Source organism: Dryobates pubescens, chromosome 11 (assembly GCF_014839835.1).
Source record: "Dryobates pubescens isolate bDryPub1 chromosome 11, bDryPub1.pri, whole genome shotgun sequence".
In the NCBI taxonomy this organism is placed as follows: domain Eukaryota; kingdom Metazoa; phylum Chordata; class Aves; order Piciformes; family Picidae; genus Dryobates; species Dryobates pubescens.
In genome coordinates this window covers 37,066,722-37,080,154 of record NC_071622.1, presented here as the reverse complement: position 1 = coordinate 37,080,154, position 13,433 = coordinate 37,066,722, and the positions used below count along the sequence as shown (strand labels likewise).

Genomic DNA, 13,433 nt, shown 5'->3' with positions numbered 1-13,433 from the left:
GGAGAGAGGGCTAGCGAGTGCCCTTAGGTTCTGAGCTGTGCTGGGGACACTGCAGCACATTGAAGTCCTGTGGAGATGAGCCAGGGGCTTCTGGGGATTTGAGTAGGGAAACATTGCTTGAATCACTGCAGGCTATTGGACTAGAAGACCTGTGAAGGTCCCTTCCTGCCCAAACCAGCCCTTTGATTCTATGATCATATGCCATGGAGGTGTCCCAGGTATACTGGGACCAGTGCTGTTCTATCTCCTCATCAATGACACAGACAGTGAGGTTGAGGCACACTCAACAAGTTTGCAGATGATACCAAGCTGAGTGGTGTGCTTGATAAGAAGGAAGGACAGGATGGGTGCCATCTGGAGGATTTGGACAGGCTGGAGCAGTGGGGTCAAGAGCTATTATGTCATGAAAGAGGAATAGTTGAAGCGTGTTATGTTCTCACATTTCCATCTCGTACGTGCTTTCAACAAAATTTATGGAGGATATAAACATTTTGAAGGTTTTAGTTGGGAGAAATTTGAAAGAAGAACAAACAATATTAGGCCAAAGTTAGGATTAATAGGACTCAGTACCTTTCCTTAGCAAAAACAAAGCATCAAGGGATCAGTATGTTAGGATGAGAGAAAATGGATTATTGTGTTAGGTTCAATTTTACATTGAGCCAAACCATGACTATTCAGGATGTCATCTCTGACCCAGCCAAGGAGCTTTTCACTCTTGCTGTTTGCCTGCAAGTAGTTTCCTTATCTGTGGAGATGGAGCCTGGCCAGATCTACCCTGATGGATCAAGGAGAATCTTGCTGACATTAAACAATTCTATGATTCTTGGCCATCTTAGAAAAGTGAAGATGTAACACACCTTTAGACCAGATTGTAAAAGACAGTGCTGAGGATTGGGTTTGCTGTGTTTGTGGGTCTTTGTATCTTAGTCCCCGTGTGTTCAGGCCTAATCAGATCTTCTTTGTTAATAAGAAGAGTGAAATGTAAAAACTGGAAGTAGTAAGATCTATAACTGTCTACAACTACCTGAAGCAGGGTTGTTGTCAGGCAGAGGTTAGTCTCTTCTCCCAGGCAACCAGTACCAGAACAAGAGGACACAGTCTCAGGCTGCCCCAGGGGAGGTTTAGGCTGGATGTTAGGAGGAAGTTTTACACAGAGAGAGTGATTGCCCATTGTAATGGGCTGCCCAAGGAGGTGGTGGGGTCGCCATCGCTGTGGGTGTTCAGGGCAAGGCTTGACAGGATGCTTGGTTCCATGGTTTAGTTGATTAGGTGATGTTGGATGATAGGTTGGACACAATGATCTTGAAGGTCTCTTCCAACCTGGTCTATTCTATTCTATTCAAGTTCATCTTTGGGAGATCAGGCAGGTCGCAAAGAAATAAGTTCAAAGCTGTGAGATGCAACATTCTGTCTGAGAGAAGCAACTGTTCTGTGTTCTGACCTTGTAAGATAAGTGGAAAGGAATGTGTGCTTGTTAATAGAAGTTTTGTTATCCTTAACCATATATTATGCCAGTTCTGTTAGAATGTTCTAATTAGCTCAACCTGAGCATTGTGTCTTGTAGGGGTTGCATCAGCCTGTTGGACACGCTGCGCTACACAACTTCTGCTTTTGCTATAGAGTTAGTTTTAACTTGCTTGCTTCTGTGTATGCAAAGAATGTTAGAAAGGTCAATTAAAAGTGTTGTTTTATTAGGCAAACCAAAAGGGGAAATGTGGGAGACGGTTGGCTTTGGATAGCTTTGGAAGGCTGTGGAGATTTGCCTTTGGTCGAGTTAGAGAGGCTATGTTTAGTTGTTGACTCTGAAAAGAATGCAAACACCTTGTAACTGAAAGAAATAAAGTGGGCAGAATGTGTTTGGATGTGTTAAAGTATTGTTTTCTTGGTTTTGACCTACTGTCTGCCTTGATGCCACACATGCCAGTAGAGAATGACCAATTGAGATGTGACCCGTCCATCCATCCAGGCTGTCACCATCCCATAATAAGGAACAAACACACAGGTTGGGCAGCACCAGGAGGAAAAGGAAAGTATTGGAGATGTGGCAGTAAAGGCAGGAAAAGATTACCCCTCAGTTGGTTGGGAATCTGTGCCCCTGGTGCAGTGCTCCCAAATACAACTGTGGCTGATCAGTGAGAGACTCAAAGTTGGCTCCAAGAAGATCTGAAATGGCACAAATGAAACAATGCTGCAAAGGAAAGGGCCTCTGGTTGGCACAGCTTTGCCTGATGGTTTCTGCCTTGCTCAGGAGAAAGTGAAGCAGAAAAGGCCATGGTGAAGATATCTGCTCTCCCAGTCCTCTGGAATAGGACTGCAGGTGCAGGATCAGCTTCCCAGGGAGGAGTGAAACAGGTTGCAGAAATAGCTGTTCAGGAGGGAATGGCTCCAGGTATGGTCTTTGCCTCAGAAGGAGGAGTGGGCACAGCACTGAACACAAGCCATTGTGTTTCCATGGATCAGAGAGGAAGGACATCCACAGACATGGGTGAGAGATGGGAACAAAGCAGGATTGTGCAGGAAGTAGGAGCCAGCACAAGTTCTGCACCATGAGGGTAGTGGAACACTGGAACAGGTTGCCCAGGGAGGGGTTTGGGGTCCCATCCCTGGAGATATTCAAGGTGAGGCTTGACAGGGCTCTGGGCAACCTGATCTAGTTGAGGATATCCCTGGGAAGGTTGGACAAGATAACCTTGGGAGGTTCCATCCAGCCCAGCCCATTCTATGATCAGTGAGATGTGTGAACCAAACAGATTCTGCATGAAGTGCAAAAGGAAGACACCACCTGGGGCTTCTCAGAGCTCTGGGTTTGGCTATGGTTATGGATGCCTGACTTGGGCTTCAGTATCAAGAAGGTGGTTGGAGCAATAACCCTGAGCTTGTTCACCGTTGTTTGCATGGCTGTTATAATGTGTGAGTGCTGGTCTGCTTCAGGGACCAGAACAGGGGACAGCAAGGACCTCTCTGGGAAGAGCTGGGGCAAATGTCACCTTAAAGAGCAGGCCCTAAGCCTCTGTATTCTCCTGAGCTCCCATTTCAAGGACCAGGCCTAAGGCCTGTCTGCAGTTCATAGAGCAATACTGAACAAGACTTTACTGAGGTTCTTTTCCCTTCTTTCCGTTGCTTTTTGGAGACTCTTTCGAGTTTCTCATTCCATCACCTAGCCAGGAGATGTTCTCCTCACCTTTCACTAGTTTTTTGGAATCTCTTGGGTTTGTCATCAGACATTGGTTTGGTCACCAGCTGTGTTCAAACTTTTTCCTTCACCTTCTAATCACAGAAACACAGAATCAACCGAGTAGGAAAAGACCTCAGAGATCATCAAGTCCAACCTACCACCCAACACCTCCTGACACCTAAACCATGGCTCCAAGTGCTACATCCAATCTTTTTTTTGAACACCTCCAGGGATGGTGACTCCACCACCTCCCTGGGCAGCACATTCCAGTGGCCAGTTCCTCTTTCTGGGAAGAACTTTCTTCTCACCATGAGCCTAAACTTGCCCTGGTGCAGCCAATTATTAACTATTAATAACAACCATAACATAACTCCTTCCAAGTACAGATTGTGCCCACTCCAAGGAAAGACTACAACACCTGAAGCCCTCCAACCATTCCTCTGTGTCTCCTCCCAGTACAACCTGTATCTCCTTACCCATTCCCTGACAGGCTGGGTCCCATTCCAGTACAAACTGTCTACCTGATCTTTGGACCTGGAGGTTTTAGTGTGTCCCAGCCCCAGCCAGAAAGGCACCATAGCATCTGGGAGGAGCTATTCCAAGTGCCCTCTAATGGAGCAAACCCTGCACATAGGGAAGGCCAACTGCAGCCTGACTCTGGCAGGAGGAGTGTGGCCACCCAGACACAGTTGTCCTTCCCTGACTCAGCACTGCTGTGGCCACATCTGGATGCTTAGTGTCTAGGTGTGGGGTTCTGCAGTCTAATGGAGAAAGGAGCAACTGGGGAGGCTGCAGAAGACATCTTGCGGGGATGGGAGTTGACATCTCTGTGGAGAGGCTAAGGGAACTGGGCTGCATCAGCCTGGTGAATGGAGGCTCAGGGCACTGCCAGAGCAGTGTGCAGATGGCTGAAGGGTGGTTTCAGAGAGGATGGAGCTCTTATTGGGGGGTGGAAAGAGACCAAAACCTCCACAAAGTGCAGCTTGGAAGGTTCAGCGTGGAGAGGAGACCAAAGAAATGTCCCTCAAAGGGCAGAGCTGCTATGCATGAGGCCATCCAGAGGTGTCAGGAAATGGCAGGGAGAGCTGAGACAGCTCAGGGAAGGGATGGAAATGGCAGGGGGAGAGCTGGCTGGGGAAGCAAGATTGGTGTCAGCAGCCTGATGGGAAAGAGCTGCAGGCATGGGACAGTGTAGGACAGGCTGTAGTAGGGATGGCCAAGGGCTCTGGCAAGGCTGAGAGGCCCAACAGGACCAAGGTCTTTGTCCCCTTGGCTCTGGCACTTGCCTCTCCCACCAAGGCCTGTGAGGAGAAACTTTGCTTTGAGGCTTTGAGGTTCTTCTGTTCCAAGGGCAGTGGTCAGGGCTTGGCCTTTCTGCTTCCTAGACCAAAGGCAAGTTTTTCTCCCCTGCACTTTGCCTTTGTCTCCCTGCAATCATAGCCTCTACCAAGCTGCTCTAACGAGTCCCTGGGGAGCCTTTGTCAGTAACAAGCCTCAGTGAGGCCAATCAGTGTTTCAAGGTACTTTGGAGCTTTCTTCTGACTTGGACTTCTTGAGAGGCTTCTTGGCAGTACCTTGGCAGAGTCTCCTGGCAGTACCTGAGGATCATGTAATCAGCCCCAAATACCCCATGGGGCTCATTAAAATACTGCTGAGGCACAACTTCTCCTCTAATTCTTGCTATGTGCTTTTTTCTCTCAGAGATCAACCATTTTTTTCCCCTGCAAGTCTTTTTTCTTGGGCACCAACCCTTTTATTCTCTCCTCTTGTTTTCTTACGGGCACCAACACATTTTTCTCTGTACTTCTTTTTTCTTGGCCACCAACCATTGTTTCCTCTGCACTTCTTTTCTCTTGGGCACCAACCCTTTTATTCTCAGCGCTCCTTTTTTCTCATTCACCAGCCCTTCTTCCCTGTGCTTCTATTTTCTCGGGCACCAACCGTTTTTTTTCTCTGCACTTCTTTCTTCTCACACACCAAACATTTTTTCCTCTACCATCTTTTTTCTCTGGCAGCAACCCTTTTTTCTCTGGGCTTCCTTTTCCTCCGGCACCAACCCCTTTATTCCCTCCACTTCTTTTTTCTCGGGCACCCATTACTTTTATTCTTTCTGTTTCTTTTTGCTCAGCCACCAACCCTTTTTTCCTCTGCACTTCTTTTTTTCTGAGGCCCTCCCCTTTTATTCCCTGCACTTCTTTTTTATCAGGCACCAACATTTTTTGCTCTATACTTCTTTTTCTTGGGCACCAACCCTTTTTTCCTCTGGCCTTCTTTTTCCTCGAGCACCAATCCTTTGTTTCTCTGATCTTGTTTTTTTGGGGGGAACCACCCTTTTTTCCCTCTGCACTTAGAATACATAGAATAAATACATAGAATACATAGAATACATAGAATAAACCAGGTTGGAAGAGACCTTCAAGGTCATCGCGTCCAACCCATCAACCACTCCAACACCACCCAAACAACTAACCCACGGCACCAAGCACCCCATCAAGTCTTCTCCTGAAAACCTCCAGTGATGGCGACTCCACCATCTCCCCAGGCAACTCATTCCAATGTGCAATCACTCTTTCTGTATAGAGCTTTTTCCTAACATCTAGCCTGAACCTCCCCTGGTGCAGCCTGAGACTGTGTCCTCTTGTTCTGGTACTGGCCGCCTGGGAGAAGAGACCAACATCCATCTGTCTACAACCTCCCTTCAGGTAGTTGTAGAGAGTAATAAGGTCACCCCTGAGTCTCCTCTTCTCCAGGCTTCCCTTCTCCACTTCTTTTCCCTTGGGCACCAGCCTTTTCTTCTCTGCACTTCTTTTTTCTTGGCCACCAATCATTTTTTCTCTATGCTTCTTTTCTCTAGGGCACCAACCCTTTTTTCCTCTTCACTTTTATTTCCCTCCAGCACCAACACTTATTTCCTCAGCACTTCTTTTCTCTCGGGTGCCAACCCTTTTCTTCTCTGCACTTCTTTTTTCTTGGGCACAGACCCTTTTCTACTCTGCTCCTCTTTTCTGTCAGGCACCAACACTTTTTGTCTCTGAGCTTCTTTTTTTCTTTGTGCACCAATCATTTTTTTTCAGGCACCAACCCTTTTATTCCCTGCACTTCTTTTTTCCCAGGCAGCAACACTTTTTTCTCTGTGCTCTTTTTACCTCGGGCACCAACCATTTTTTCCTCTACTATATTGTTCCTCGGGCACCAACCCTTTTTTCCTCTGCACTTCGTTTCACTCGGGCACCAACCCTTTTTTTCTCTTCGCTTTCTATCTCTTGGGCACAAACACATTTTTTCTCAGCACTTCTTTTTTCTTGGGCACCAAACCTTTTATTCCCTGCACTTCTAATTTCTCGGGCACCAACAATTTTGTTCTCTTGCAGGTGCCATCACATTTTTCTCTGCACTTCTTTTCTCTCAGGCACCAACCCTATTTTTCCCTGCGCTTCTTTTTTCTCGGCCACCAACTCTTTTTTTCTCTGCGCTTCCTATTTGTCAGGCACAAACTATTTTATTCTCTGCTCTTTTTCTCTCAGGCACCAACCAATTTTTTTCCTCTGTACGTCTTTTTTCTTGGACACCAACCCTTTTTTTCTCTGCACTTCTCTTTTCTTGGGCACTGACCCTATAATTCTCTGCACTTCTTTTTTCTTGGACACCAACCCCTTTTTTTCTCTACGCTTCTTTTTTATCGGGCTCTAACCCTTTTTTTCCCTGCGCTGCTTTTTCTCAGGCACCAACCCTTTTTATCTCTGAGACTCTTATTTTTGTGCACCAACCCTTTTTTGCTCTGTGCTTCTAATTTCTTGGGCACAAACAATTTTATTCTCTGCTCTTGTTTTCTTTCGGCACCAACACACTTTTCTCTGTACTTCTTTTTTCTCGGGCACCAAACATTTTTTCCTCAGCAATTCTTTTCTCTCAGACACCAACCCTTTTTTTTCCTCTGCACTTCTTATTTCTTGGGCACCAACTATTTTATTCTCTGCTTCTTTTCCCTCGGGCACCCACACTTTTTACTCCCTGCACTTCTGTTTTCTCAGTCACCAACCCTTTTATTCTCTGTGCTTCTTTCTTCTCGGGCACCGAATGTTGATTCACTTCATTTCTTTTTTCTCAGGCATCAACCTTTTTTTCTCTTTGTTTTCTATCTCTTGGGCACCAACAACACGTTTTTCTTCTGCTCTTCTTTTTTCTCAGGCACCAACCCAATTATTCCCTGTGCTTACTTTTTCTTGGGCACCAACCCTTTTATTCTGTGCACTTCTTTCTTCTCTGCCACAGACCCTTTTCTTCTCTGCTCCCCTTTTCTCTCAGGCACCATCCCTTTTTTCCTCTGGGCTTCTTTCATCTCTGGCACCAACCCTTTTATTCTCTGGGCTTCTTTCTTCTCAGGCACCAAATCTTTTTTTCTAGTGCTTCCTGCGCTTCTTTATTCTCAGGCACCAACCCTTTTTTCCTCTGTCCTTCTTTTTGCTCAGGAACCAACCCTTTTATTCCCTGCACTTCTTTTTTCTCAGGCACCAACCCTTTTTTTCTGTCCACTTAGAATAGACTAGAATAAACCAGGTTGGAAGAGACCTTCAAGATCATCATGTCCAACCTATCATCCAACACCATCTAATAACTAAACCATGGCACCAAGCACCCCATCAAGTCTTCTCCTAAATACCCCCAGTGATGGCAACTCCACCACCTTCCTGTGCAGCACAATCCAATAGGTAATCACTCTCTCTATGAAGAATTTCTTCCTAACATCCAGTCTAAACCTCCCCTGGTGCAGCTCAAGACTGTGTCCTCTTGTTCTGGTGCTGCTTGCCTGGGAGAAGAGACCAACCTCTGCCTGTCTACAGCCTCCCTTCAGGTAGTTGTAGAGAGCAATAAGGTCTCCCCTGAGCCTCCTCTTCTCCTCTCCAGGCTAAGCAACCCCAGCTCCCTCAGCCTCTCCTCACAGGGCTGTGTTCCAAACCCCTCCCTAGCTTTGTTGCCCTTCTCTGGACATGTTCCAGCAACTCAACATCTTTCCTAAACTGAGGGGCCCCAGAACTGGACACAGGACTCAAGGTGTGGCCTAACCAGTGCAGTGTACAGGGGCACAATGATTTCTGTGCTCCTGCTGGCCACACTATTCCTGGTACAGGCCAGGATGTCATTGGCCCTCTTGGCCACCTGGGCACACCTCTGGCTCATGTTCAGCTGGCTGTCAATCAGTACCTCCAGGTCCCTTTCTGTCTGGCTGCTCTTCAGCCACTCTGACCCCAGCCTGTAGCACTGCATGGGGTAGTTGTGGCCAAAGAGCAGCGCCTGGCACTTAGAGGGGCTCTGCCTCCAACCAGATGAAGGGGAGAGACAAATTGGTTTGTTGGACTGTACAGAACCAGGCCTGGCAAGTTGAACCCATGAGAGGATAAAGCTTTAGTAGATACAGGTGCCCAGAGTGCTCTGATACCATCAACCTATGAGGAGTGGAAACCATCTATGTTTCTGGTGTGACAAGAGGATCCCCACATCTGGATGTGTTGGAAGCTGAGTACTGGGATGCAAGCCACAGTTTGCTTTCACTTGGAGGTGTGGAGGGAGTCACTGGACTCAGTTGCCCCAGAGATGGAAACACAGCCCCAGCATTTGCAGCATTTGGACTGGGCATGGACTGATCCAGACTGTGCTGGAACAGAGTGGAGCTGCAGAGCACCTGCAGTGAGCAGCCTTCCGTGTACTGCAAAGCGACTTCATGTGGAGTGAGAGTGGACAGTGCCTGAGGTGTGCTGCTGATTGCTGCTGGGCATGGTGCAGATGGCACAGAATGAGCGCTTGGGAATATCAAAGGTTAAGTTGAAAATTTACTGCCATTACTCCACACCCTCCTGCCTCATGCCACCTTCACAGGGACAGTGCTGGCTGGAGCAAAGTACTAGAGTGCTTGAAGTTCAGATTGCAACATGAGAGGCTTCCTGTTCTGGTTGCTGCTGTTGGGTTCTGGCTATCAGGTGCTGGCTCTTTGCTGAGGGGGAGGGCTGTAGGGATTTAACTCCTGGCTGCTGCTCGCTGCTGCTGCTGTTCACTGCTGTGCTTCTGTGGTGGTTTAGGCAGGTGCTGGCCTGGATGCCACTGCACAGACCACCTGGGAAGTCCCAAAAGGGGGCCCAGCACACTGGGTGGTCACAGGAAACCAGGTATTTCACCCATAATTCCCTGCTCCTCTACAAAACATCTGTGTGGGGTCCTTACTTCCTCTTTCGTCCCACTCTGCTGCCCAGGTAAAATGATGTGAGCTGCCTCCCTTGGGCCTGCCCAGGCCCAAGGCTGGGTTGGGGGGGGGAGAAAGAGCCCTGGGTGGGTGGGGGTTGGGTGTACCCCCAGGTGGGGATGGGATGTTGGGTATGTTCTGGGATCTCTCTCTGTCACAATGCATATGGTTTTCTGTAAAACTGTCATTGTTTTTTTCCATTTAAACTTTCCACCATTTTTGCAATCTGTTTTTCTGAGTCTTTCTTTTGCCTGTGGTGGGAGAATTGGTCTCCCAAACCACAACAGCTTCTTTCTGCAAACAGCCTCACGTCAGTGTGCATTATGGGATCTCCTTTGGATTCAACTCTTTTGACCTTATCTCAAGTCCTTATCTCAGCCCAGAGGGTTTTTTTGATTCGTGTGTGTGTTATTTCTCCCTCACTTGTGTTTTGGGGGGGAACAAGCAGCTTAACCTCTTCTCAGCTCTTTAACCTGTTCCAGCCCCATAGTGGAAAGCCAACAGAAGCTTTCAGAGTTCTTCCAAAGATCTTCATGAGATTCCCCCTACACCCTCCAACGATCCCAAAAGTCAATCCTACAACCATCCAAATCCCAAACACCTAAGATGACCTGAAAGCCCCTGAAGAATGCCTCTGAGATGCCCCTCAAGACTCCTCTGAGAACCTCATTTTCCCCTCCCTGAACTGGGCACACAGCTCCACCCCACTCCTTGGGAACAAATGCCCCCCAAATTAGGGCATTGTGGCAGGGATGTCTGAAATAAAAGCAGAGAGGATTTAGGTAACTTTTAGGCTTTATTGACACAATTGGGCAATGGACAGAGAAGGGTTCTTACCCCAGGGAGACACAAAGCATTGGGGAAGAACCAGACAGACCCTGGCAAAGCTCTGCCCATCTGTAATGGCAGCTCCAGCTGTGCTGACTCAGCACTGTAATTGTTCTCATCAGCACCAATTGGAGTTCAGGAGGGCAGGAGGTTTTTGTTCCTGCTGGAGCCTCCAGCCTCTGAGAAATGCAGGTGAAAAGAGGTGATTTTGGTTCAATGTCTTGGAAAGGCTCTCACAGGGATCACAATTACCCCAGCACACCCTGGAGGGACCTATTTGTGCCTCCCCAGCAGTGTGGGCTGGTCACTGCTATGGGTGCAGTGGGGCTTGGTGAGGTTAGAGTTGCTGCAGATGCTCTTGGTTCAGTCAGGGCAGATGAAAGACTTCTTACCAGTGTGGCTGCGGCAGTGGTACTTTAACCCGCTCCTACGGGTGAAGCTCTTACCGCAGTCAGCACAGGTGAAAGGTTTCTCTCCAGTGTGCACACGACGGTGCTGGGTCAGTTTAGAGCCCTGGGTGAAGGTCTTGCCGCAGTCGGCACAGCTGTACGGTTTGTCACCGCTGTGGATGAGTTGGTGCTGGAGGAATAAACTGCTTGTGGTGAAGTTCTTGCCACACTCAGCGCAGGGGAAGAGCTTCTCGCCAGTGTGGATACGGCGATGGATGGTGAGACTGGAGATGTGCTTGAAACTCTTGCCACAGTCCGTGCAGATGAAAACCGTCTCAGTGCTGTGCACACTGCGGTGCTTGGTGAGGTCGGAACTGCATCTGAATCTCTTGCCGCATTCAGCACAGCTGTACGGTTTGTCACCGCTGTGGATGAGTTGGTGCTGGAGGAATAAACTGCTTGTGGTGAAGCTGATGCTGCACTCAGCACAGGGGAACAGCTTCTCTCTGGTGTGGATGCGGCGGTGGATAGTGAGGCTGTCGCTGCGTTTGAATCTCTTGCCGCAGTCCCTGCAGGTGAAGCATTTCTCAGTGTTGTGCACACTGCGGTGCTGCTTGAGGGAAGATCTCCAAGTGAAACTCTTGCCACACTCTGCACAGCTGTATGGTCTCTCACCAGTGTGGGTGCGGCGGTGGATGGTGAGGTCTGAGCTCTGCGTGAAGCGCTGTCCGCACTCAGCACAGGTGAACGGTTTCTCTCCAGTGTGGGTAAGGCAGTGCCGCATGAGTTGTGAATTCCAGCTGAACCTCTTCCCACAGTCACCACAGACAAAGGGCCGGGTGCCAGGGTGGGGGCAGTGGTGTTTCACCAGCCCCGAGTCAGGTGGGAAGCTCTGCCCACACTCAGAGCACTGATTCAGCTGCTTGGGTGGCACTAAGGGATCTGCTCTGGCTTCATCCTTCTCCATACATTCCTCTTTCTCATCCTGGTCACCTTCATCCTCATCATTATCCTCCTCTTCATACTCATCCTCCACATAGTCATTATTCTCCTCAGCATCATCATCCTCCATCTTGTAATGTTTTTTCTCCTGCTTCCTCTCCTCCCCTGCCTTGGGACTGCACATTGGCTTCTCCAACTTTATTTCTGGGTGCTGCTTCTCCTCCCAGCTCTTGTCTGGGTCCTTCTGTGAAGCCATACTGTGGGAGGAAGGGGTCACAGCTGGGCCCTAGGGAAGATGGAAACACCTGAGCCCAGGAGCTCAAACCCTGAGATCGTACCTGGGTCATGACAGTCCCTGACTCCCAACACTTCCCAACACCCAGCTGGAGAAAAGAACGCAGAGGGGACCTCAAACCGTCAGTTTTTGCCACGGTGTAGGCTCAGACCACTAATACCTGTGCTGAGACCCCAGGTTCCTGTGATCAGTGCCCTGAGGTACCCTGGGACTTACACGTGGTCTTGTCCCACTCTCATCGAGACTGCTGCCATTGGCAGGCTGCTTCCTGGCCCACACCCTGTCATTTGATCTCTGCTGGCTCACATGATGGAAGCAGCAGCACTGACCTAGGAACACCAATCCACCTCCAAGCTTCTCCTACCACCCTCCAAAATCCAACAAAACATCAACTCCTGCCACACAACAGACCCACACCAGTCTGGGGAGTTCTCAGATTCCCAACTCAGAGCCCCTGGAGATGTGAAATGTAGTGGGGAGGATGGGCTGGAGGTGGTTGGGAGGAGCCCTGAAGGGTGGGGTCCTGCTGTTGCCACACTCTGGGTTCCTTACCTGCTGGGCTACTCCAAGGGGCAGATCTGCAGACTCTGCTCTTCCCCAGCACACAGGAGCAGGGATGAAGGAGAGAGAGGAACACAGCTCCTACAAGAGAAACAAAGGGCTCAGAGGAGAGCACTGACCTGCAAAGAATGGCTCAGTGCAGCCCAGGACCAGGCAGCACAGCTCAGCCTTGCTGGGGGCAGCTCCCAAGCCCAGCAGCACAGGCACAGCACACAGCCAGGGCTGCTCAAGATGGCAGGCCTCAACAAGTGCAGACTCAGCTCCTTGCCCAGCACACAGACCCCAGCACACAGCTGCAGGCCAGCACCACAACACAGCTGCCTCCACACAGCCTCTCCCAGGCCTTGCCTAAAGCTTCCTCCCACTGCCTGCCCAGGGTTCTGCTGCCTGCAGCTGCATTTCACAGCAGATCTTGCCCTGGCCCCACCTCTCCTCCCTGGCCCTGCCCACACCACACCCACTCTGTGCTCAGCTCTGCCCTGCACACACCTCTCTGCTGCCCACTCCCCAAGAGAAGATCAGAGCAGCCCTCAGGACACAGACAAAGGGAGCTTCATGATCCCTGCAGATGCAGCAAAGGGGGAAGGGACTTGCTCAGCTTCTTGCTAAACCTCTTCAGCCCTCACTGGGATGCTGGAGGAGTCTCTGTCTCCTGCCCAAACCTGACCCCTCCAGCACCCTTCACACACCTGCAGCCCAAAGAGACTCAGTGGAAAGGGTTTGGCTTCCTGCTCTCCCTAACCATTTCTCTCAGCTTTCTCTTTGCAGCTCTCCTGGAGCTGCCACTCCACATCCCCAAGAGAAAATGAGGTTGGATGGGAGGGCACAGCGCCCATGGGCTGCAGTTCATCTCCCAGCTGACACATGCAGAGCTGCAGCACAATTCACTCCTTTCACCTCCTCAAATGCTGCCAGACTCTGCCATTCCCTGCACACACATTTGCCACCTGGGCCCTGGATCCCCTCCCCTTTTTGGGGGGACAAGGCCTAATTCCTGCCTGAGCACTC

General features: G+C 49.5%; 1 protein-coding gene across 1 annotated transcript; it reads right to left on the bottom strand.

Moving 5' to 3' along the window:
* Positions 1-10,586: 10,586 nt before the first annotated feature.
* LOC104306009 (gastrula zinc finger protein XlCGF28.1-like) lies at positions 10,587-11,825 on the bottom strand. Its single transcript, XM_009906939.2, has one exon. The coding sequence runs from the start codon at positions 11,823-11,825 to the stop codon at positions 10,602-10,604; it is 1,224 nt and encodes a 407-aa protein (XP_009905241.2). The 3' UTR covers positions 10,587-10,601.
* Positions 11,826-13,433: the final 1,608 nt, after the last annotated feature.